The 21,269-nt window shown below is 44.8% G+C and overlaps 5 protein-coding genes across 8 annotated transcripts in view; 4 read left to right on the plus strand and 1 right to left on the minus strand.

Moving 5' to 3' along the window:
• LOC6581235 (myb-like protein AA) overlaps positions 1-8,394 on the plus strand; it is a 65,378-nt gene extending 56,984 nt beyond the window's left edge. For 2 of the 3 annotated variants that reach the window (XM_044010211.1, XM_032731084.2), the window contains exons 2-5: positions 1,043-1,515; positions 6,234-6,322; positions 6,882-7,446; positions 7,522-8,394. In XM_044010211.1, coding sequence (XP_043866146.1) covers positions 1,043-1,515; positions 6,234-6,322; positions 6,882-7,446; positions 7,522-8,121 — 1,727 coding nt within the window. In that variant the 3' untranslated portion in view covers positions 8,122-8,394. Of the gene's footprint in view, positions 1-1,042; positions 1,516-6,081; positions 6,155-6,233; positions 6,323-6,881; positions 7,447-7,521 lie in introns of those variants that run through there. The other variant, XM_032731085.2, reaches the window with a different exon arrangement.
• On the plus strand, positions 4,005-6,153 carry LOC116804322 (protein arginine N-methyltransferase 1). The gene has a single exon (XM_032731083.2). The coding sequence runs from the start codon at positions 4,660-4,662 to the stop codon at positions 6,151-6,153; it is 1,494 nt and encodes a 497-aa protein (XP_032586974.1). The 5' UTR covers positions 4,005-4,659.
• A 2,726-nt stretch (positions 8,395-11,120) lies between the features above and the next one.
• On the plus strand, positions 11,121-11,841 carry LOC6581236 (cytochrome b5). The gene has a single exon (XM_002006942.4). The coding sequence runs from the start codon at positions 11,283-11,285 to the stop codon at positions 11,646-11,648; it is 366 nt and encodes a 121-aa protein (XP_002006978.1). The 5' UTR covers positions 11,121-11,282; the 3' UTR covers positions 11,649-11,841.
• Positions 11,672-15,978, minus strand: LOC6581237 (ATPase family AAA domain-containing protein 5). Of its 2 annotated transcripts, XM_015161725.3 has the most exons (4): positions 15,761-15,978; positions 14,816-15,529; positions 12,191-14,755; positions 11,672-12,112 (listed from the first exon to the last, which is right to left on the minus strand). In XM_015161725.3, exons 1-4 carry the CDS (start codon positions 15,802-15,804, stop codon positions 11,866-11,868), a joined length of 3,570 nt encoding a protein of 1,189 aa, XP_015017211.2. In that variant the 5' UTR covers positions 15,805-15,978; the 3' UTR covers positions 11,672-11,865. The 2 variants fall into 2 exon arrangements, with proteins under 2 accessions (XP_015017211.2, XP_032587822.2); XM_032731931.2 differs by having other exon boundaries at positions 14,816-15,978.
• Positions 15,979-16,124: 146 nt separating this feature from the next.
• Positions 16,125-21,024, plus strand: LOC6581238 (DIS3-like exonuclease 2). The gene is made up of 4 exons (XM_032731930.2): positions 16,125-17,999; positions 18,072-19,482; positions 19,622-19,741; positions 20,098-21,024. Exons 1-4 carry the CDS (start codon positions 16,460-16,462, stop codon positions 20,759-20,761), a joined length of 3,735 nt encoding a protein of 1,244 aa, XP_032587821.1. The 5' UTR covers positions 16,125-16,459; the 3' UTR covers positions 20,762-21,024.
• The last annotated feature ends 245 nt before the right edge of the window (positions 21,025-21,269 follow it).

Here is a 21,269-nt window from a genome sequence, read left to right on the forward strand (position 1 = left end):
AATTTTAGAAGTAATTTTCAAAAATAGTTGTTTATTATATTAGCAATAAAATGTTTATTACTTAATCAGTGGGACGATTTTTTATGTTTTTTAAATACTCAAAATTTCCGCTTAGCTATAGCTATAGCTATAATATAGCTTTCCTTTGTAAAATATTGTATTACGCAAACAATTGTGCATAGAACATGTCTAGCGATATGAACGGCCTTTCTTTCCGTCTGCACACATACATATACACATATGTGATATGTGCGTGTGTGTGTATGTGTGTGTGTGTGCGTCTATCATGGCTAAATAGCCAACATAAGTATAGCATGTCTGTCTGTGGGGCCGGCTGGTTAGTTGGTACGCTTTGTTTATCGCTCTCTGCCCGTTCGCCCACACACACACACACACACACACATAGGCTCGCACACACTCATGTGAGTAGCTACGAATGCCAGACGCTTGCGCATGTGTTGCTCGATATCGCTTAAGTCGTCTGCTATCTAGTCTAGACGCTTACGCATTTATATACATACATACATAAATACATACATTTCTATATAAATATATATCATTTATATTTATATATATACAGATATATATTTGTTTCTACAGCTATGTATGCATGTTTACATTGAACGCATTGCGTTCGCCTCGTTGCTCTTTTTCATTGTTTCACAGCATTGCTTGAGTATTTTTGCAGTATTTTTAGCATTGTGTATTTATTTTTTGTTTTATTTGTGGGAACTTTAGTTTTGAAAATATTTCGTAACGGTCAGTTTGTTTATATTTTGCTAGAGTGTTTGCTGTGGGGGCGTATATTTAGCAATTTAGATTTGCCTTGTTGTTTTTAAAAGTCTTGTTTTGTTTTCTATTTCTTGATGGACAATTGTGTGAGAACTTCAAATATTTTATTTAAAAGAGAAAAAGGCTAACTTTTAGCTCCATAGAAATGGAAAAAATAAAAAATATTATATTAAATATAATAGAATTATTATATATCTATATAAATTTAAAAACTCTTTACTTACTTGCATTTCATCCTTTCCCGTTTTAGGCCACGTTCTGCTGATCGCCATTGGTGTCGCCGTGTGTTTAGTGTGTGGCAGCGTGCTGGTCACTGTGATTACACTGCGACGCAGCCACAACACAGCGGCAGCAGCAGCAGCAGCATTATCGGCAACAACAGCAACAACAACGCGACGCGCAAGACACAAGCAACGGCGCAGCAGCTGCAGCAACGATTGCGAACCTGGCTACGACTATTATAAAGGTGCGACGGGCAACGAGACTGCCTTTGCTCTGGCCCTACCACTGACAAGGACAACAGCAGCAGCAGCAGCAGCAGCAGCGGCCGCAACAGCAGCAGCACAAGCGGATACAACAACAGCAACCGCAACAACAACAACAACAGCTACAACACCAACAGCTACAACACCCATAGCAGCAACATTAGCAGCAACTACAACAGCAGCAGCAACAACAACAGAAGCAACACTTTTGTCCACCAAGCCGGAACATTCTGTACCCGTAAGTAGAATCAAGCATATTCTAATAAGACAGGGCAAGAGTGGGGCAGAGACCGTGGCATGCAACACAAATCGTGAAATGGGGCAAGAGACGTCGACGACACGTGTCAAAAAGTTTTGCCTGCCTTCGCTTTGCCTCGTCCATCCTTCTGCATTGCCTTTGCGCACAAAGCGAATGAAAAAAGAGAGGAAGAAGCAAACCAAAAACCCGCAGCACAGACAGTCGACCAACGGCAATGCTCAGTGTTTGGCTGGGTGCTTGGGTGGTTGGGTGGCTGGGTGGCTGACAGAGTCCTTGAAGCAACAGCTCCACTCGACGTGGAATCGTGCGTCGTGGTTACATAACAAAAACAGTCGGAAATTTGGTTTTGCTTGCTGCTTTTTGCCTTTTACATTACTTTCTATACCCTGCAGAGGCAAAACTGGTATAAGGGGTAGACTAACTGTACCATTGCGAGGGCGAATGAATATAGGTAAAGAGACTAAGGAGACCACGGTTCAAGTCTGCGTATCTTTGTGACTTCATTTTTATATCGTCTTTCAATGCAATTCTTATGCAATTTACTTTAAGCTCTTAGATACATTTTGTATTCAAAAATGGAATGCAGGGCATCTTGCTGTCGTGCACTCGTTTAGCAACGCTCTCTTTGTACTTGTTAGCCATGTTATGCAATGTGGGCGACAAGAACGAGGAGCGTGCCCCGTGTCTGGCCCATTATTGTGCAAAGTATCTGCCGGATGCAAGGCACGTCGGCAGGGTAGTCTCATACATATACTATATATATTTTGTGCTGCTTAAACTTTGTGGCTTTAATTTTTGATCATTGGCCAAATTCGTGTTGTCATTTACGTTATGAGAGCAAATTGATTTTATTTATATTTTATATCAAATCAAAAAGTAAGACAACGTGAGCTAAAGAGCTCTGCCAAATTGAAAGCCTTGCCAGATTTAACTTAAAGACTTTTGTTTTCTAGACTTTACATATGGTGAAACCTTGACAACAGAGCCGCCCGCACAATCTGTGCTGCAACGTTGCGGCAAAGACAAAAGCAGAGCCGACGGCTAAGCCACAAAGCAGAGGCAATACAATTAAGACAAATTGCAGACAAGTGTAGCCGACTACATAATACACTGTAAAAAGCTAAGAGTATTGGCATTTGTACAACCCGAAAGCTGTGAAATTGGTTATTTGTGGCTTTAAACTGTAAATGCAATTGGCCTGTGAATGACTCATAAACTGTGAAATCGATTGCAGGTGGCTCTTAGACTGTAAACTGTTGTCTACTCCATGCCAGACCGAGTGACTCTCTCTGTTTGAGGCATAGCCATTCGAGCTACGTACCTGAAGCTTTCTAATTAGCGAGTGCTCAGTGGATATACTCTTCTCTTTTTGCACATTTTTATACAGAGTAGAAACAAAGACGAAGACTTTTTGACAAATTGTTGCTCGCTGTGCTGACAACTCGAAACATGTTTCATTATTTATTGCAAGCCCACATACATAGTGCATAGGTATGTGTGTGTGTGTGTATGTCACTAACAAACAGCATGGGAAAGCACTTACACACACACACACACACAGATAGGCATGTGCATATGCCCTATTGTGAATTTTACTTTGTTTTAGCAGTGCCTTCATCACAATTTTTGCCTATCTGCTAAGCATCTTACACACACACACACATATGTAATGTGGCAGGTATGTGTGCATGCGTGACTTGGCATTTAGAACAGAGCCAGACCTAGAGAGAGAGAGAGAGAGAGAGATTCAGCTGGAAAGCGTTGCGTGGGCGTCGTAAGTGGCGCTGCTGGCGGCACTGCCAACGCAATAAGAAGCACAACAATTGCCGCTAATAACCCAAGGCGTCGACGCCAGGTTTTAATCGAATTTTATTTCGCCGCCGTTAGCCAATGAATAATTCAATTTGATTATTAAATATGTGCGTCTCAGACAGACGATTTCATTATTACCGTTATATGTATGTTGCACGCGCACACGCATCTAAATAATTAGCTTTTAAAACACTTTTCACCAATTTACCCTAAAGCATTGTTTTCGGCAGCCATTATTCTCTTTTACCGTTTGGTCGCTTCGGCTAAAGAACTAGTGGAATTTAATAATGGAACCACCTGTGTTTCGCAATTCCCGCATCATTATAAGAGAAAAAAACAAAAATTGTTGTCTGCTTCAACCATTATTAGAATTTTAAATTCGCCAAGAGAACTAGTGGAACTAGCTGTTCCTTACGAACTAGACAATGTGAGACCAAATTCTCACAATCAAAATTATATGCATAGATACATACATATACACACACATGTACACATGTATTTATGCTCATGCATTCATAGCTGCGTATGCATGTAATAACAATTCGTAAATTTGCCCGCATATTTTTGCTTAATTTAAATGGCAACAAAGATTGCGAGTGAAAAATAAAAACGAAATTATTTGCTAGATTTGTCATTTGTCACGCTCACTTGAACACATCAATCGGCAGGTGTGGGCGGGGCCAGGCGGCTGCAGGCCCACAGAATAATGTGGGACATACAGAATTGTGTCAACGCAGCAGCGAAACGTTCAATATATGCAATCTTCATAAATGTACAAGCACAGACATGCACACACAGCCACACGCGTACGAACATATGCGCATACACATTTGATCGGTACCGTTACTCGAACACATTTCTATTTTATATGAGCGGCGACTTTTGATTGACTTTTCCAGCGAAATACGTGGTATGGCACGTGCCATATAGATATAAATGCACTAAACACGGCACTGCACACACTATTAGATTGACACATGAAAAAAAAAAAAACATATTCTTTAATTAACAAATTTTGTTAATTGTGTAGCAAGCACCCGCTATTTCGATACATCACTGACTGATTTAGTTCGATTATCCACTATCGGATTTAAAATCCAGTAAGATCATTGGCGTTGCCTGATTGTCACTTGAGCTGCAAAATGGAATCTGCACCATTTAAATTGTTTAACGTCTTTGATAAACTTTTGACTAATTGGCATCCTCTTAATAATCGATATCTGGCCGTGTGCAGGGTTGCATTTTAACAGTTGGCCTCGCATTTAGCTTTAAATCTTACACGATTTTAGTTTGTTTGTTTTAAAAATAATAATGTCTGCACACCATAATAAAGCTACAACATGTGGCAAAAGCGACGCCAGTCGCCGCAAGCAAAAGCCCATTTCTCTGAGCGCCTTTCATGCGCAGCTCGAAAAGGCACAGAGCAAAGCGAATAAAAACAAGGCCAGTTCTAGTCCAGCTACAGCGTCACCACCAGCTCCAATATCAGCTCTTGCTGGTCCTCCCGCTCTGACTGCAGTCCCAGCTTCAAATGCAACTGTGAAGACAGATAAGGAATCGAATGTGAAGAGTCTCTCTAATGGATACCATAAAATAAATAAGATACCAATTGGCAATAGCACAACTAAGTCCAAAGCTGTAACTGCTGATAGCCTTCGCGGCGCTCGCCGTGGTCTATGCTATAGTTCCCAACGCGTCCGCTCCTGTCCACGTCTGCCGACGCCCACACGTGACGTACCCCACGAGCTACAAACAGTGGATCGCATGACATCCTCCGATTTCCGTCACGATTTCGCAGCTCATTTGGAGAATATGCGCACGTGGCAGAAGAATCAAGATCACATGCGTTTCTTCCAGCTGGCCATGCACGAGAATCGTCATCTGTTTGCCGGAAAGACCATACTTAATCTCACGTGCGGCACAGGCACTTTGGCTTTGATGGCCGCACGAGCGGGTGCGAAAACTGTCTTTGCTGTGGATCATTCCCAGGTGACGGACTATGCGCGGCTCGTCGTGAAAGCGAATAAGATGCAGCATATTGTGAAGGTACTGCATGGTAGAGTGGAAGATGTGAAGCTGCCGCAGCGTGTGGACGGCATTGTTTGCAACTGGATGGGACAGTGTCTGCTGTACGAATCGGAGTTAATGCAGCTAATCCAGGCACGCGATCGTTGGCTGAAGCCAGACGGTTTCATCCTGCCCGACCTGGGTGCACTTTATCTGCTAGCTGGAGCAGAGCAGCTGCTGAAGAACGAGCGTTGCAACTGGTGGCTGGATGTCTACGGCTTCAATATGAATGCCATGCGACGCTACGCGCTGGCCGAACCCCGCTTTGTCCGCACGAAGGGCGAGCATTTGCTCACGCTGGCTCACAAAGTTTTGAGCTTGGACTTGCGTACGGCTTCTCGAGAGGATTTCCAGATCGATCGAGAGATTCGGTTGAAAGTGCAAAAGGAGGGCTACTGTGAATGTTTTGTGCTCTACTTCGATGTCTCCTTCAGTCGCGCCCATTTGCCACTCAAGCTCAGCTGCAATCCCTGCTTGAATTCACCTCTCAAATCGCTTTGGCATCAGACACTGCTCTTTGTGGAGCAGCCGTTCATCATGCGCACAAGCTCCATATATACGGGGCATCTGACCTTTCGACCCTGGCCCAACTTGCAGCGCATGAAAATTAGCATTGAGCTAGTTGGGAGCACGGCGGATGGCATTCAATGGAAGCCGCTGGTGCGCAAGAGTTGGCACCTGACGTCGCGCTTTCAGACTGTCGAGGAGGTGGCCCAGTGCCAGGACTTGCTCAACTAAAGTTAGACAATAATTGTCCATTATATTCTATATTTATCTATTTGCATATTGTTTAATTGATTTTCTCTCTCTTGTTGCAGATGCTATCGGTACAGTCGGCCGGCTGCGCGGGAATGGAGCGGCTTGGCGTTCCGACCCGCACATCATTGAGCACACCACCCGATGATAGGTAAGCAAATGGATTGAATGACTGGCTGACCAACTGTTGGTCGTAATCACAATTGCCCAGATGCTAGGAATTTGAAATGTTTAGAGATTCGGGTGAGAATACAAAAGTAAAAGGGTTTTTCATTATTGATTGATTGATTGACTGACTGATGTGACTCTCACGGCACAGAACATAGACGAGGAGCTTTGCTAAGTTGAGTTAAAGTTTGTTATATGAGTGGATAAAAGCTGATTCATTGATTGACTGAGAGAATAAACCAAGAAGGCATTGATTGACCGATTGATCAACTTTACGGGATAGCCAATGGAATGGTATAAAAGACTTGAAGCATAACTTCACTGGCTGATGATCAAAAATCGTTGATTGATTGACTGACTGACTGATATAGGCATAACTCAAAGATTTGGCCATAAGAGCTAATAGCTAATTGAATTGTTGACAGTAGTGAAATGAAAAGAATTCCTTTAAAAAGTTAGTGACTGACATAACTAGGACAGAGACCAATAAAATTAATTTGATATTCAATAAAGCTTATTAATATTAACCCTTTACTTAATAGGGATCAATTTAGATGTAGAATGCGCGTTGATGCGCTCCAAGCACGTGAGCTGCTGGCCGTGCGTGGCGAGACTGTGATTCGTAGCAACAGCAGCAACATAGGCAGCAGCAGCAGCGGCGGCAGCGGCAGCAACAATCAGCAACAGCAACAACTTCACAACAATAAGCAACAACATTCCCACCATCAGCAACAATTGCAACAACAGAAGCAGCAACATCAGCAACATTATCAGCAACATGGCAGCAGCAGCAGCAGCAACAACAACAACAGCGGGCATAGTATTAACAATTTTGTGGCACGCGGCGGCATTGAGGCGACTACTCTAAAATATGGCAACACAGGCAGCAGCGGCAGTGGCAGCGGCAGCGGCAGCAGCGGTAGCTATAAAAGCGAACAAAGCAACGCCTCGACATGCAGCTCGCTGAATAGCCACAGCGCCGACCATCATCAACATTACCAATATCAGCTGCAGCAACAGCAGACGCCGCGCTGTCCACATCATGTACCACTGCCGGACAGCGAGTACGGACAGGATCGTCATCTGCAGTTACGTAGCAGCTACCAGGTGAGGCACACACTCTCAATTAACCCATCAATTTGTCCAACTCATTGTCTTTTTTCTGTTTGTTTGGCTTTTTAGCAATCGGAAATTACGCGCTCGTACACAAAGCCGCCGCCCAACAAAACTGTACGCGATGTGCCTGAACATATATGCGCTGGCAACTCCAGCTACCGCCTGGCCACGGCCGCAGCAACGACTGCGGCAGCGGCTGGATCGGCAGGAGCAGCAACAGCTGGCCATAGCTGCAGCAGCGGCAGCGGGACAGCGTCCCACGCTTACGCTTTGGCGGCAGCAGCCAGCGCAGCCACCAAATCGAAACCGAATGCCATCACAAAATTCTTCTCACGCATCAGTTCGCCCAAGTCGCCAACGTCGCTGGCGACAACCAGTTCGAGTGGTGCTATTGGTTCTGTGACAGCGAGTGGCACGCCCTTGGCAACCGGCTGCTCCTCATTAGCCTCGTCAGCGTCCATGTCTTCGTCCGCCTCCTCGTTGGCCTCGTCAGCGGGCATGCCCGCCTGTGTCTCGCCCTCCTCATCAGCGTCTTCGCTGGCAGCGGCGCCACTGACAGCGCTGCCCACACTAAAGAGCACCGCCTGCAGCACTGGTGGAGCGACATTTAGTCTGGCACCGGATCAGGCAGCGCAGCAGCAGCAGCAGGATGAGACGACGCAATAATTCCAACCTTTAGCTTTTGATGGAGCCGTAGCTGATTGTTAAGAGGGAGAGAGAGATCTGTCCAAGAACTTCGCGCTGGCACGAAAAGACTGTTTATTAGTCAGAATTTAATTTGTAAACGATGAGAGGAGATACACACACACACACCACACACACACACACATACACCTATGCAGAGGGACAGACACAATTTAGTTTTGTACTCATTTCCATTGTCGCATGATAAAAATATTTATACATAAACAAATTGAGACAATTAATGCATATATATATGAATATATATGTATGCATAGCAACATTACGGTACATATTGTATTTTGTTAGTTTGAATATATAACTATATAGTTTTTAACAAACACATCAAAAGAAATTCTAACTAAAACTCTAGCCCCACCCAAAAATCAATCAATCACATATATATATATGCTATATATTATAAATATATATATATGTATATATTGTATTTGTTTGATGGAACACAATTCAAGTTTTTAGTTCAATTCAAAATACATAAAATTATTTCAATTTGTATATATTTAAATTTAATAAGAGAAAAGAAAAATAATTTGAGAAAAATCTTAGTAAAAATTTGAATTTTGTTTAAAAAATTTTTTTAATTAAATTTGAATTTTAAACGTATTATGTGTTCAAGAACGATTTCTTACAAAATTAAAATATATATATATATGTATATATATTGGTTTTCTTGGTCCGTCAGCAAGTGCAGGTGTAAATTTTTTTTCTTCTTTTTAGTTTAGCCAAATAGCGCAAATAAAAATTGATAATAAATAAATAGACATACATAAGTTAAAATTTAAATAATTATAATAATATATATCTAATATATATATAAATATATATATATATATATGTTTGTACACAGCAATGTAAATTTTAAGCACAAATCTCAACAAAAATTGCAAAAAAAAAAAAACAAAAAACAAAAAATTGCAGAAAATATAAAAGACCGTTTGAAAAGCAAAACAAGAAAACATGCTATAAAATTTTCAATTTTTTTAATATATATAATATTAGGATTTGGCGTCGTTACTTCAAAAAAAAATAAATAAATAAATACAAAATTATATTATTCCAAGATAAATATAATTATAAAAAAAGAAGTGGAGCTGGAAGCTCGAAGATAAAACTGCTATAAAAAAATATCCATAAATTGTATATAGTCGGATATACCTATATATGTATAACTATATATAATTTTTTGCCTTTGGTCCTAGACGAACAAAATGTGTGCATGTGTATAGGTCGAGAGTATAGAGGGAGAAAGAGAGAACGAGAGCGAAAGAGTTCGAGCTCTTAACGTATTACCCATAAAAATATTTAAACTTAACTAGATGCAGTAGCAGCAATTCCAATCAAAGCACTCAAAAAACCAGTGGCATTATCTATCTATATATTATGTATGTATATATAATCTATATACAAATGCAATATATAAATGATAAATTAGTTTTGATGAAGCCCAATTAACTCGTATATAAATATATATTTATTGAATGGTTTCAATACTTACGATCCATTAAAGCATACAAAAATTTAGATAAAAACCAGCCCATAGATAATTACGATATATATATATATATATATATCCATATATATAATACTAACTAAACAGTTAAGCAAAGTCCTACGAGCCATTTAAGTAGCACTCGATGCCATTGACTGATATTTTATATAATGTATATAAAGATATATAATATTTAGCAGGGTAGAATTCAATTTAATTAACTTAAGCGAATCAAAACGAAAACTCTTTAAAAAGCAAAAAGAAGAAGAAAACACAATCCCCCACAAAAAAAAAGTTGAAATTCGATTAAAAAAAGTCAAAGAGTAGCCGAAAAAATTCGAAGTTCAACTAAATACTAGCGAAATTTTTAAAATGGGCATTAAAAACAAATAAAACGATGAAAACCCAAGCACGAAGAAGAAGAAAATGCATACATAGCATATAAAAAGTGAAATACATAATACTATATTAAAATTATTACTCATTATTGTTGTTGTCTCATGAATATAACATTGAAATCTAACAAAAAACAAAAACAAAAGTCGTATCTCAACAGCGGGTGCCACAGTGCAGGGCACTTGGCTGGAAACACTTTAAACTATATTTTTATAGCAACTGTTAAAGGGAATTTAGATAAATAAGCTAAGCAGTGTTTGCCATAATGAAAAGCAGTTTAAGTTAACTAACAAAGGTATAAAGCAGTGCTGCTATATTTGCAGTGAGCATATGCTGCAAGTACATAAATCAGATAGAAAGCAACCAGTTTGGCCTTAGACAGAATGAGCAATCAGGTTCAGCTACGAATCTTGAACATTGGAGTCAGTACGGAAGTAATAATATTGTATGTTATAGAAATCTGCGCTCTAGAGATAACATACGCTGTGTTAGTCTGTCAATATCATTCACGATTTCAGCACAGTTCAGAAAAGCAAATGAAAAACCTGCCAATTGCAATGCGCTGCTTCGCTAAGCAGTTCAGGCCGGTTACGAATGTATTAGCAATGCATATGAACTGATGCAGTGAAATGAGCCCATGACTGCTTGTTCTTCTCAAGCAGTTCAAGCAAGCGAACTGCTTGAGCAGTGTGCAGGCAGTAGCCCGCTATATTTGAAATTTATTAGCAAGAGATAAGATAAGAGATAACAGAATCTTAAACGCCAATGATAATTGCGTTTGATCGATTTTTACCAGCGGTATTTGAACAGGTTTTAACTCCATCTAATCTGATTGGAATTTTGAACTTACTGCAGAGCTCTCTGACTATCGCATCGCAACTGATAAGCAAATTTATTTGTTAGTATTTCCGCTTGCATTAAGAACTTGTGCCAACTCATTGGGCACTCAATATAGCTTAAGTATAGCGGCACGCAAAATTGGAATTAGACCGTCCGACATGAAAACCTCACGTAGTTCTTATCGATTAAATTTCCCCCTCTTTTACCACTAATAAACACATAAAAATAATTAAAGCACTTAGCACTAGTCATTCGTCTGGCTGTGGTTCGCGGAACAGCAACGTGGAATAGCTGCCTGCCCCCGACTGCAGACGCACGCACCAGAAAAACCCATTTGGCAATTGGAGAGCGACAACGCTTCTTATCTCTTATCTCCGGCGACAGATAGCACTTCCCAAAGATGTCACAGATCTATCAGAAATCGGAGGTCGCAGAACGCAACGGCAAGAACGGGCAGCCCGTGTGGATCATCTACAAGGGCAACGTCTACGATGTGACAGCATTTGTGGAGAAGCATCCAGGTGGCGATGATCTCATACTCGAGGTGGCGGGCAAGGATGCAACGAAGGCGTTCAACAGTGCCGGACACTCCTCGGATGCAGTGCAGCAGCTAAAAGAGTTCAAAATCGGTGAAGTGGCCATCGATGCACAGCCCAAGCCACAATCAGGACAGAAATCAGCAGGACTCCAACAGCAGCAGCAGCAGCAGCTGCCGGAGCCAAAGCCGGCGGAAAAGTCCTCGAATAGTTTCCTCTGCTGCTGCTAGGTTGCAGAGCTTCACAACTGCCATTAGGTGTATTCGTTTTTGTTTTAATTGTTAACATAGTTCAGGTCGTTTTAGTGTATTATTACTGTAGCTAACTAGAGCTTAACCAGTCATTAACTAATATAAGAAGATCAACTCTCTATTTTGCGTAGCGCAAATGTAAATAAACTTTCCATTAAGGTTGCCTTTTCTATCCGTTTCGTTTCCTTTGCACTAATTATTCGACTAAGGGCGCCTGCTCCTGCAGCACCTGGCAGGCAGCGTCGTACAGCTCCAGGGAGAAGCTGGACAGATTGTGATTGGTGTGATTGCGTAGATAGTGATAGAAGCGACTCGAGCGTCGCTCCAAGCTGGCGCGCTGCTTCTCGCTGCGGCAAATGGAACGCATGGCGGGCTCGTAGTCCAGGGAGCGGGCGCAGCTGGAGCGCAACTGGAAGCTGCCCAGCTGATCCGAGAGATTGAAGCTGCAGGGGGGAAGGCAAATGAATTCAATTAGATAATCTCTCTCTCTTGCTCTCTCTTCTCTCGTTTTATCTACTCACCGCTGCTCTGGCTTATCGAACAAGTTGTAGGCATAGTTCTTGGCGGCCAGACAAGTGCCGACGGCTCGTTCGACTAGCTCGTGCGCCAGCTGCTCCGAGAGATGCGGCTGCAGTCGATCGTTTCGCTCCTCGAGCGTCGCATCGAGCAGCGTGGCCGTCGACAGCTGCTCGTAGAAGGAGGCCAATGTTTGCAGCGGCTCCTGGGCCTCGCTCTTGTTGAGCCACGCTTTCTTTGGTGAGCAGGATTTGCGCTTGCCCACGCGCCGCGCCACCGGCGTCGAGGGCGACTGCAGCTGGGTGGAGTGACGCAGCAGCTCGCCGAGATTGAGGCGCAGCAGGCGGAAGTCAACGGGAAAGGGTATCAAGTGCTGCACATTCTGAGCGCTGGTGTAGAACTCGAAGAGACGTTGATGTATCTGGACGCCGGGTAAAGTGGCCAAACGGGGTGATTTGCTGGGTGAACCAGACGGAACAGCAACTGCCACTTGTTCCCGTTTGGCATCGCCTCCGCTCTGTATGAAGAACTGCAGCTCCATCAGAGTCTTGCGCAGATTCTGATTGTTGAACAAATAGAGGGATATCAGCTCATCCAGTTCGATCGGGCAGTTCTCCATGAGCGCCAGCACGGCGAGGAAGCGCGAGATGTTCAGGGCGTTCGGCGCCTGGAACTTGATCGTATTCTGTTGCATCAGGCGCTGCAGGTGCGCACAGTTCGGATCGCTGGCCACGATGATGACGGGACGCTTCGAGCTGGCAGCGAGTGTGTAAATGGCATCCGTGAAGCCAGCATCGATGTTATCGAAAACAATGTCCGCATCCTCGATCAATATCAGAGACTTTCGCACATCGTCGTCGCCCTGATTTCGCCTCGCCTTCAGCCCGTTCTGCTGCAACTTCTGGAGCAGCTGCTGCGTCGGTGCGGCGCCTGCTTTCGCCTCCTTGCGTATCTGATGCGACTGCGTCGCCTCCTGCAGCTCCTGTATGAGCTTCTTGCCCGTCCGTCGCATGCCCGCATTTATCTCCAGCACATTGAAGTTCATGTCGTTCGCCAGAGCGAAGACCGCATTCGTTTTGCCGCTCGAGCAGGGCCCGAGCAGCACCATCGTGTTGCAGCTGCCGCTCATCGAGCTGGAGTCGTGATCATTGGAGCTGTCGTCGAGCGTTTGTGAGTTCCGATTGCTCGCGCTGGCCCCACTCCAATTGGCCAGAAAGTCACGCAGCTCCTGCACGGGCGTCAGGTTCACGAGGACCTGTTCGAACAGCAGCGGCTTATACTTCTCGGTGAAGAGGAGCTCGCCATTGGGCGCCAGGGCGGGTGGATGGAAATCCTCCTCCTTGCCCACGTCCTGCTGTTGGATGGAACGTCGCGTGCGTCGTGTCATCACAAAGGATTCACCCATCGGCTGCGTATCCTGCGCCGCATCTATAGCACTGAAATGCCTATACTTCTCGCGCATCTGATTGTAGCACTTGAAGGTGGGAAAGCGATCGAAGATGCTCTTCCAGTTCTTGACCATGGCCCGTTTATTGTCCAACTGTGGCAAAGGCGTCCAGCTGCAGGGCGTTCTCTTCCTACTCGCCACAAAATCGGAGGCAGTGCAACTGGTTATGCTTCCAGGGCGTGGTTTGCGGGCTATCGTTGCTGCGTCCTCCTCCTGCTGCTCCTCCGCTCGCAAAGGCAGCCGCTTGCTCGCTTGCTTCACTTCCAGTCGCTCGCTGCCCACATGGGCTATGCTCGGGAACAGCTCGTAGCTATCCTCGTAGTATTGCTCGTAGCTACGTTGCCGTTGCTGCTCCTGCTTCAGCTTCTCAGGCACGCCGGAATGCAGAAACTCCTGACGTGCGCGCAGTGCCGTGGGATCGGGACTCGGCTTGGGCACCTGCCGCACAAAGAGCGGCGCCAATTTCTTTGGCGTCACAGCCGGATTGCTGTTGTCCAGATCTATGATTTCTATGCAATCATTTTCCTCCACTGCAGGCGATGGCTTAACGGCCTTAGTGGGACTCACCTCCAGGTCGTAGTCGTAGCGCGCCTTGGCCGCACACGAACGTCTCGGACGACCGGAAGGAGTTGTTGTCGCCGAGGTTTCCTCAACATTGACTGAGAGATTGGAGCTAGTTTTGCTGGCGCGTGGCCGGCGCTTGGGCGTCTCTATTGCCTCCTCGATCAACTTGATTTCCGGTTTTCCCTTTTCTCTTTCCGCAGAGTTCTGTGGCGATTCCACTTTGGTAAAGTAGCCCAACAGGCTGTCGCGCTTCTTGGTGGGCGACGACAGCTTCGACAGAAACTGCAGCGTATCGGGATCGGCACTAACGGGCAGAGCTGTCTCCACATCTGCGCTTAGCCGCCGCGTGCGTGGACGTCCGCGCATTCTTTTGGTTGGAGCCGAGGCTGCTTGTGCCTGCGTTTGCTTGCTATCGCTCTGCGCCTCCTGGCTGCTGATTGTCTCCTTCGTCTCCTGGCTGCTGCTCGTCTGCTTACGCACCCGCGGCAGCTCCTGACTGCTGCTGTTGGACTGCTTTCGTTCCCTCGGCTCGTTGGGTTGAGTCAACATTTTCTTTAAGCTGCAATTGATTTGGATGGTTTATGGATTGCTTTCTATTAAGATTCTAGTCGCGTCTTACCGCTTGGCCCGCTGCTCCATTTTCTGCTCAATGTAGTCGCCACGTGCCTCGTCCGCCAATCGCCGCTTGGCGCCGCCCTTGCGGTCGTTCCACTCCTGCAGCATTTGCTTACGTTTGCTATGAGGCGTCACAATGGGCTCCACGGCTTCGGCCAACTCCTGGCCATTGGCATTGGTGCCCATGGAGCGATTGCGCGCATTCATCATCAGTTCGAATACATTTGTGGCTTTGGCTGGGGTTTTGCCCGCCGGCTCAGCCTTCATGATCGATGATTGCGGCGTGCTGCTCTTGACCGGGCTGCCATTGGATTTACGTTTCGCTTGACTCAAACCATTCTCCCGCGCCGTTTTCTCTCGCAGCACGTGGCGGCCATTTGGCGTTGTCGTTGTTGTTGTTGCCGTTACTGCTGGCACTGCAGCAGCATTTGTGGCTTCAATTGCTGTTGCCTGCTCGGCCAGCAGGGCAGCACGTCGTTTTTCTTCGCGCTTTCGCTTGTGTTTCTCACGATGCTTTTGCTTCACGGTATTCAAAACTTCCTCCATGTTTTGTAAGATTAATTTGGATTTGGCGCTGGGCGGTGCTCTCAATATGAACGGCGATGTGGGCGGCTGTTCCAGTACATTTTTAGTGGGCGTGGTATAATTGGTTGCCTCTTCAGCTGTTGTGGTAGTAGTAGTTGGTGTGGTTGTTGTTGTTCTTGTTGTTGTTTGCTCACTTGTAAGACAATTTACATCAGTCATTGTTGTCTCTTGTCTCTTGTTTTACATTCGTACATAGTTTAAGCTCTGTATGTGTGTCAGTGTAGTAGTGTCTGTGTGTTTGTGTATGTATGTATTTATGTATAATTTGCAAGCAATTCAAGTATACAAAGCCAAACTTATAAAATTTGCAACAAACAACGGAGCAAAGCAAGCTACATACATAAATAAACAATAAATTGTGTACCTTGGATTTGGTCTTTTTTTCTTACTACTTGCACACGCACACATACAATTGCCAACACACGCTCAATACCTAAATGCACACCCTCACGCTAGCACTTAACCACTCTGATAATCCTTTTTTCTATGGTGCATTCTTTAACATTCCGAAAAAATGCAGGAAATGAAATTTCTGCGAAAAAATGCAGGAGATGATTGATACAAGAAAAATGGCGCGAAGGTTTTACAACACTATTTATACCAATATCGGTTGCGATATTATTTATCGATAGGTGTAACATGTGTTTAGTTGTGCGATAGTGCGGCAAAAGATCGCAAGTTTTCATTTATATTCCACCACTAGGTTAATAAGACTGCGCCAAAATTAAATGACGTCACAAAAATAAAACCAACACAGTTTTTGAACATATTTCGTTGTCGTATAGTTAAGGGTAAAGTGAAAAACTTTATTTGGATCATAGTAATGTGTATATGGCTCTACAATCGAAATTAAGTTAGTTAAAATTTGGCTCCCAAGGTCATATTCAAAATTTGTGACGTTATGCGCAAAGAGAGCGAAACACGCTGTGCGCCACGTTGAACCGAAAGTGTGTTTTTATTGTCACATGCTAGTGAAATACGCTGCCAAGATATAAACAAAAACAAGTATTTTTTTATTTAACAAACCCGTTTTGGTATGCAGCAACAATAACTGTTTTTAAACATGTCAAAAACGTCGAGCGTAGGGAGCTTAGAAAGTGCTGTAACGGATCCACTGCAACCATCCACATGCAGAATGCAACAGCAACAGCAACAGCATCAGCAGCATCAACAAATAGATACCGAATCTGACTATCCGACTGCGATTGAGCTATTACGCCAACGTTCGCAACGTCTGGCGACGCGGCTGCAGCAAACGCAAAAGGAATTTGCAACCAAATTGCCAAATACCTCGGACTATCCCCTGATTGAGCAAAAAGCCAATCAATTTATGCGCAATTATGTCTCACATTCGCAACTGCAATTGCCGCAGCAGCGCTCAATGCCAATGCTCAATTCTGCCGCTACAACAGCAGCTGCCACGGCCAATCAGCTGCAACAACGCCAACATCAGCAGCATCAGCAAAATCATTTGCCTCCTATGCCGTTGCCTATGTCTGGCTATCCCTATCCCATGGGTTCCTATGGCATGCCCGTGCATATCTTTGCCAGTGCAGCAGCTACAGCAACTACAACAACAACAGCTGCAGCCATGCCGTCAACGCATCAACAACAACAGCAGCAGCAGCAACAGGAGCAAAAGAGGAGACGCAAATCTCGCCAAGTGCTCAACGGCGAGGTAGATGCTCTGAAGGAGCTTGTCCTGAGACTCGCCTGCCTGAGCCCCGATATCAAGGCGCACGCCCAGCACTTCATAACCCACAACGAGGTGCTCGCCCAGCTGGATTGGCTGAATCTTTCGGATGGTCAGCAACTGAACAGAGCGAGCAACTATATGGCAGCGAATCTCATACGCCAGTCAGGAGCACCGATTGGGCGTCGCATTGATGGTGGCATGGATATGAATCGTCAGCAACAGATGCAACAGCAGTTGCAACTGCAACAGCAGCAGATGCAGCAACGATCAACTGCCCGATTGCCACCAAATCAAGTACATCCCATGAATCAAATGCGTTTCGGTGAGGTGCTGCGTTCACGACGAGATTCAGAGCTATCTACCACGAGCAGCAGCAGCACAGCTGCAACAGCTCAGCAACAGCAGTATCAGCAGCAACAACAACAACAATTGGACAATTCTGGCGCTCAATCGCCACGCAAGCGCAATCGGAATCGCAAGAAACGCAGTGATAGGACCACGCCTCGATCTCTGCAGACCGAACTGGAAGCCATGCGATCGTACATCAATAAGATCGTGCAACAGTATGTGGGCAGCGAGCAGCAGTTGCCGCAGGAGCTGCTCTTCAAGGGTGACTTTGGTGACTTGGAGACGCATGCTCGACGACTGGTGGCAGCTGGCTATGGTCGCATCGTCGAGGAGGAGATTCGTGTGAATCGGAAGAATAATCGCCAGGCATTCATCACCATGTCAACGGATCGCGAGACACTGGAGCGTGATGGCATCGTCCTATTGCCCGTGGCCAGGCGTTATGCCTTCGAGGGAGATACAGTGCGTGCCTTTGTCCTGAATGTGGGCGCCGCGGTGAGCAGGACAACGGATCCGTCAGCGGGCGCCATTATAGGTGGCAAGGGATCACTATCATTAGGTAAGTATTTTGGATTCTGAGAGCTGCTAACGCTCTCTCACTCTCACTCACGCTCTCCGTCTCCCTTCAAAGCTGAGGACGAAGAATTGTCGGATGAGACCGAATCGCAGGACTCGGACGATGACAGTGTGACAGTCATTGCCTCGGATAATTGCCCCAAAGCCTTTGTCATTGCCATTGTTAAGCAAACGGAGCTACGCCAGATTGTCGGCAACATTTCCTTCACCAATCCCACCAAGCTGTGCGACGACGAGCTCTTCTACAAATTCCGACCCTTTGACTTACGTATGCCTATGGCCTATATACCGCAGGCCAGCTGTGCTGCCCATTTGGGTGGCAAGCAGCTGGACGAGGTGTGCGGCTTGCTCTACGTGGCGCACATACTGGAGACGGACTCCAATGGACATTGCATTGCGGAGCTGGTGCAGCCGCTGGGACGTGTGGGGGATCTGGATAGCGAGCTGAAGGCCATTCTCTTCCACAACAGTTTGCGAGACATTGTGCCTTATGAGGAGCGCTTCAATGAGATGTACGCCGAGGCAGCGCCCGCCGTAACAGCTGATGATCTAGTAAATCGTCGTGATATGCGCAAGAGTTGCGTCTTCACCATTGATCCGTTGACTGCCAGGGATTTGGATGATGCCATCTCCATAGAGAAGATCAGCGAGAATGAATATGAGGTGGGCGTGCACATCTCGGACGTCTCCCATTATCTGCAAGAGAACAGCGAGCTGGACAACATTGTCAAGCAACGCTCCACTTCGATCTACTTGGCCAACGAGGTGATTCACATGCTGCCAAAGACGCTGTGCTTCCGTTGCTCCCTGCTGCCAGGGGAGGACAAATACTCGTTCTCTGTGTTCTGGCGCATGGATGGCCAGGGCAAGCAGCTGGGCAAGCCAGCCTTTACGCGATCCGTCATTAATTCGTGTTCACAGTTTGCCTACGAGCATGCCCAGAAGATAATCGATAATCCACGTGAGCCCTTCACCGAAGACGATTTCCCCAACATCCTCAACGGCTTTACGGTCAACGATATAGTCCAAAGAGTTACCTGGCTGCATGGCATTGCCTCTAACATGCGTACCAAGCGCTTCGATAATGGCGCCCTCACCATCAACAATGCCAAGGTGCGGTTTACTCTAGATCCTCTGGAAGGCGAACCCATTGGCTTCGAGATAGAGCAACTGAGGGAAGCGAATCACATGATTGAGGAGTTCATGCTGCTGGCCAATCAGGCGGTGGCCAAATTCATCCACGATGCCTTTCCCAAAATTGCGGTGCTGCGAAATCATCCTCCTCCCCTGACCAAGTCCTTGAAAACGCTGCGTGACAAGCTTTACGCCCACGGCCTAGAACTGGACTACAGCTCCTCGAAGGCATTGCAGGCGAGCATGCGAAAAATCTGCCAGGAGGCTGCCGATCCGGTGGCTATGTCGGCGTGTCTAAGTCAGCTGCTAATGAAGCCGATGGCGCGTGCCACGTAAGTTGACCGATAGCAAGAGATGTGATACCCTGTAAAGTTTTGAAAATATTTGGAGAGTATGAGAGGCTATATGAATTTGATCGCATAAATCTATAGATATATTATTACAGGATATTAATCACGTTTCTTTTTACAGCTATATATGCAGCGATGGCAAAACGGAACCGTCCGATCTATGGCATTACGCCCTCTCCATACCCATCTACACCCACTTTACGAGTCCGATTCGACGCTATCCGGATGTTATGGTGCATCGGTAAGTAGTTTCCTGGTTTTTATTTTCTCATAGGGAATATTTAATGTTTAAATTGCCATATTAAATTAACGAGTTTATTTGCGGTATTTGATAGTTTTGAGACTCTCAACAGAATTCAATTTACATACACATGCTTACAAAATGATTAAAGTAGCTTATAATAGTTCGATAGATAAAACAAAAGCTCACCTTAAAAACTGCTTAGATAAAGTAAAGTTTTTCTTACATTTCACTAACCCAACAACTTCAGTTGAGAATTATTTTTAGAGTTGACAGTTATAATGAGAATCGCTAATATCGGCTATCCTTAAAATGTCTATCGATATTTATATTTTCTCCTTTTCGTGATTTTGCAGCCTGCTTGCCGCCGGTTTGAATTACTGCACCGCACCGGAACGCACGCCAGCGGAACTGAATGAATTGACAAAGATTGCAAATGAGCGCAAATATAATGCCAAGCAGGCGGGCGATGATTCTAGCAATTTGTTCTTCAAGCGGTACGTGAGCAACCGACAGGTGATTTATATGCGTGCCGTGGTCATGGAGATCTTTCAGCATATGATGAATGTGGTTACACTTGAATCGGGTCATGTCATTGGTATTAACTACAAAATGCAGCGGGTGCTCATTGATACGCATAATGCACCAAATTTTATTCTAGTTGCTGAGAGGAATCTCAAGCAACCGCCGTATAAACTGCAATTTCTCTCTGTGGTGCCCATTCGACTGATTATATGGGACGGCAAGTTAACGGGATTTCTACTCACTCACGATCAACGTCAAAAGGGACCCAACATGGAGCATCCATCCTCTCGCAAAGACAAAAAACAACAACAGCAGCAACAGCTGCAACAACAACAGCAAGCCAGGAATAACAACAAATTGAATAAAAATCTACACATTAGAAATGCTCAACAACAAGCTCAGGACCAGCAGCGCCTGCGTCGACAGCAGCAGCAGCAACAAATGATTCAGCAACAACAACAGCGAATGTTCGCCTTGCGAAAGAACAGTTCGTAGATAATTATACCAGCAAAAGACGACCGATTGGAAGACAGCGGGCAAAAAAGAAACAAAGCCAAAAAAAAAAAACAGTTACACATACGTGCAGCTTTTTCTCATTAGTTATTAAATCATAGCTGCATGTTTTCTTTTTGAACTTCAATTTCAAAACACAACGGATCGAGTATAAATTACTTAAAACTTGTGAATTATCGATTATTAACCTAATTGCAACTCTAATGGAGATGTGCAACTTGAAAGAAATGCAAAAAAAAAGTTTATTTTGGTCTACACATATTGAAATTTTGAAAACATATTTCCAATTGAGTCAAAATTTTCAGTTGTCAAGAAGAACCCATTACAAAAAATAAGAAAAACTTCCCGCTCTTTAACATATCTTGAACCGGACCCGGACCCAAGCTGTTAACCAAACACATTTTGTTACACGGATCCCAGTGTAATTGGCCAGTTGTTTATTTGTTGCACACTGTTGCGTGTTATTTGAAACACACGAGAGGCTGGATGG

The sequence above is a fragment of the Drosophila mojavensis genome, unplaced genomic scaffold, assembly GCF_018153725.1.
Source record: "Drosophila mojavensis isolate 15081-1352.22 unplaced genomic scaffold, ASM1815372v1 contig_74, whole genome shotgun sequence".
Taxonomy (NCBI): Eukaryota; Metazoa; Arthropoda; class Insecta; order Diptera; family Drosophilidae; genus Drosophila; species Drosophila mojavensis.

Coding starts and splice junctions, on each gene's coding strand:
- LOC6581237 (XM_015161725.3), bottom strand. CDS start 15,804: ATGTGTGCGTGTGCAAGTAGTAAGAAAAAAAGACCAAATCCAAG. Junction 14,756..14,815: donor ATGGAGCAGCGGGCCAAGCG/GTAAGACGCGAC, acceptor AATCAATTGCAG/CTTAAAGAAAATGTTGACTC. Junction 12,113..12,190: donor TTCGATAAGCCAGAGCAGCG/GTGAGTAGATAA, acceptor TCCCCCCTGCAG/CTTCAATCTCTCGGATCAGC.
- LOC6581238 (XM_032731930.2), top strand. CDS start 16,460: ATGTCAAAAACGTCGAGCGTAGGGAGCTTAGAAAGTGCTGTAACGGAT. Junction 18,000..18,071: donor CAAGGGATCACTATCATTAG/GTAAGTATTTTG, acceptor CTCCCTTCAAAG/CTGAGGACGAAGAATTGTCG. Junction 19,742..20,097: donor CCGGATGTTATGGTGCATCG/GTAAGTAGTTTC, acceptor GTGATTTTGCAG/CCTGCTTGCCGCCGGTTTGA.
- LOC6581236 (XM_002006942.4), top strand. CDS start 11,283: ATGTCACAGATCTATCAGAAATCGGAGGTCGCAGAACGCAACGGCAAG.
- LOC116804322 (XM_032731083.2), top strand. CDS start 4,660: ATGTCTGCACACCATAATAAAGCTACAACATGTGGCAAAAGCGACGCC.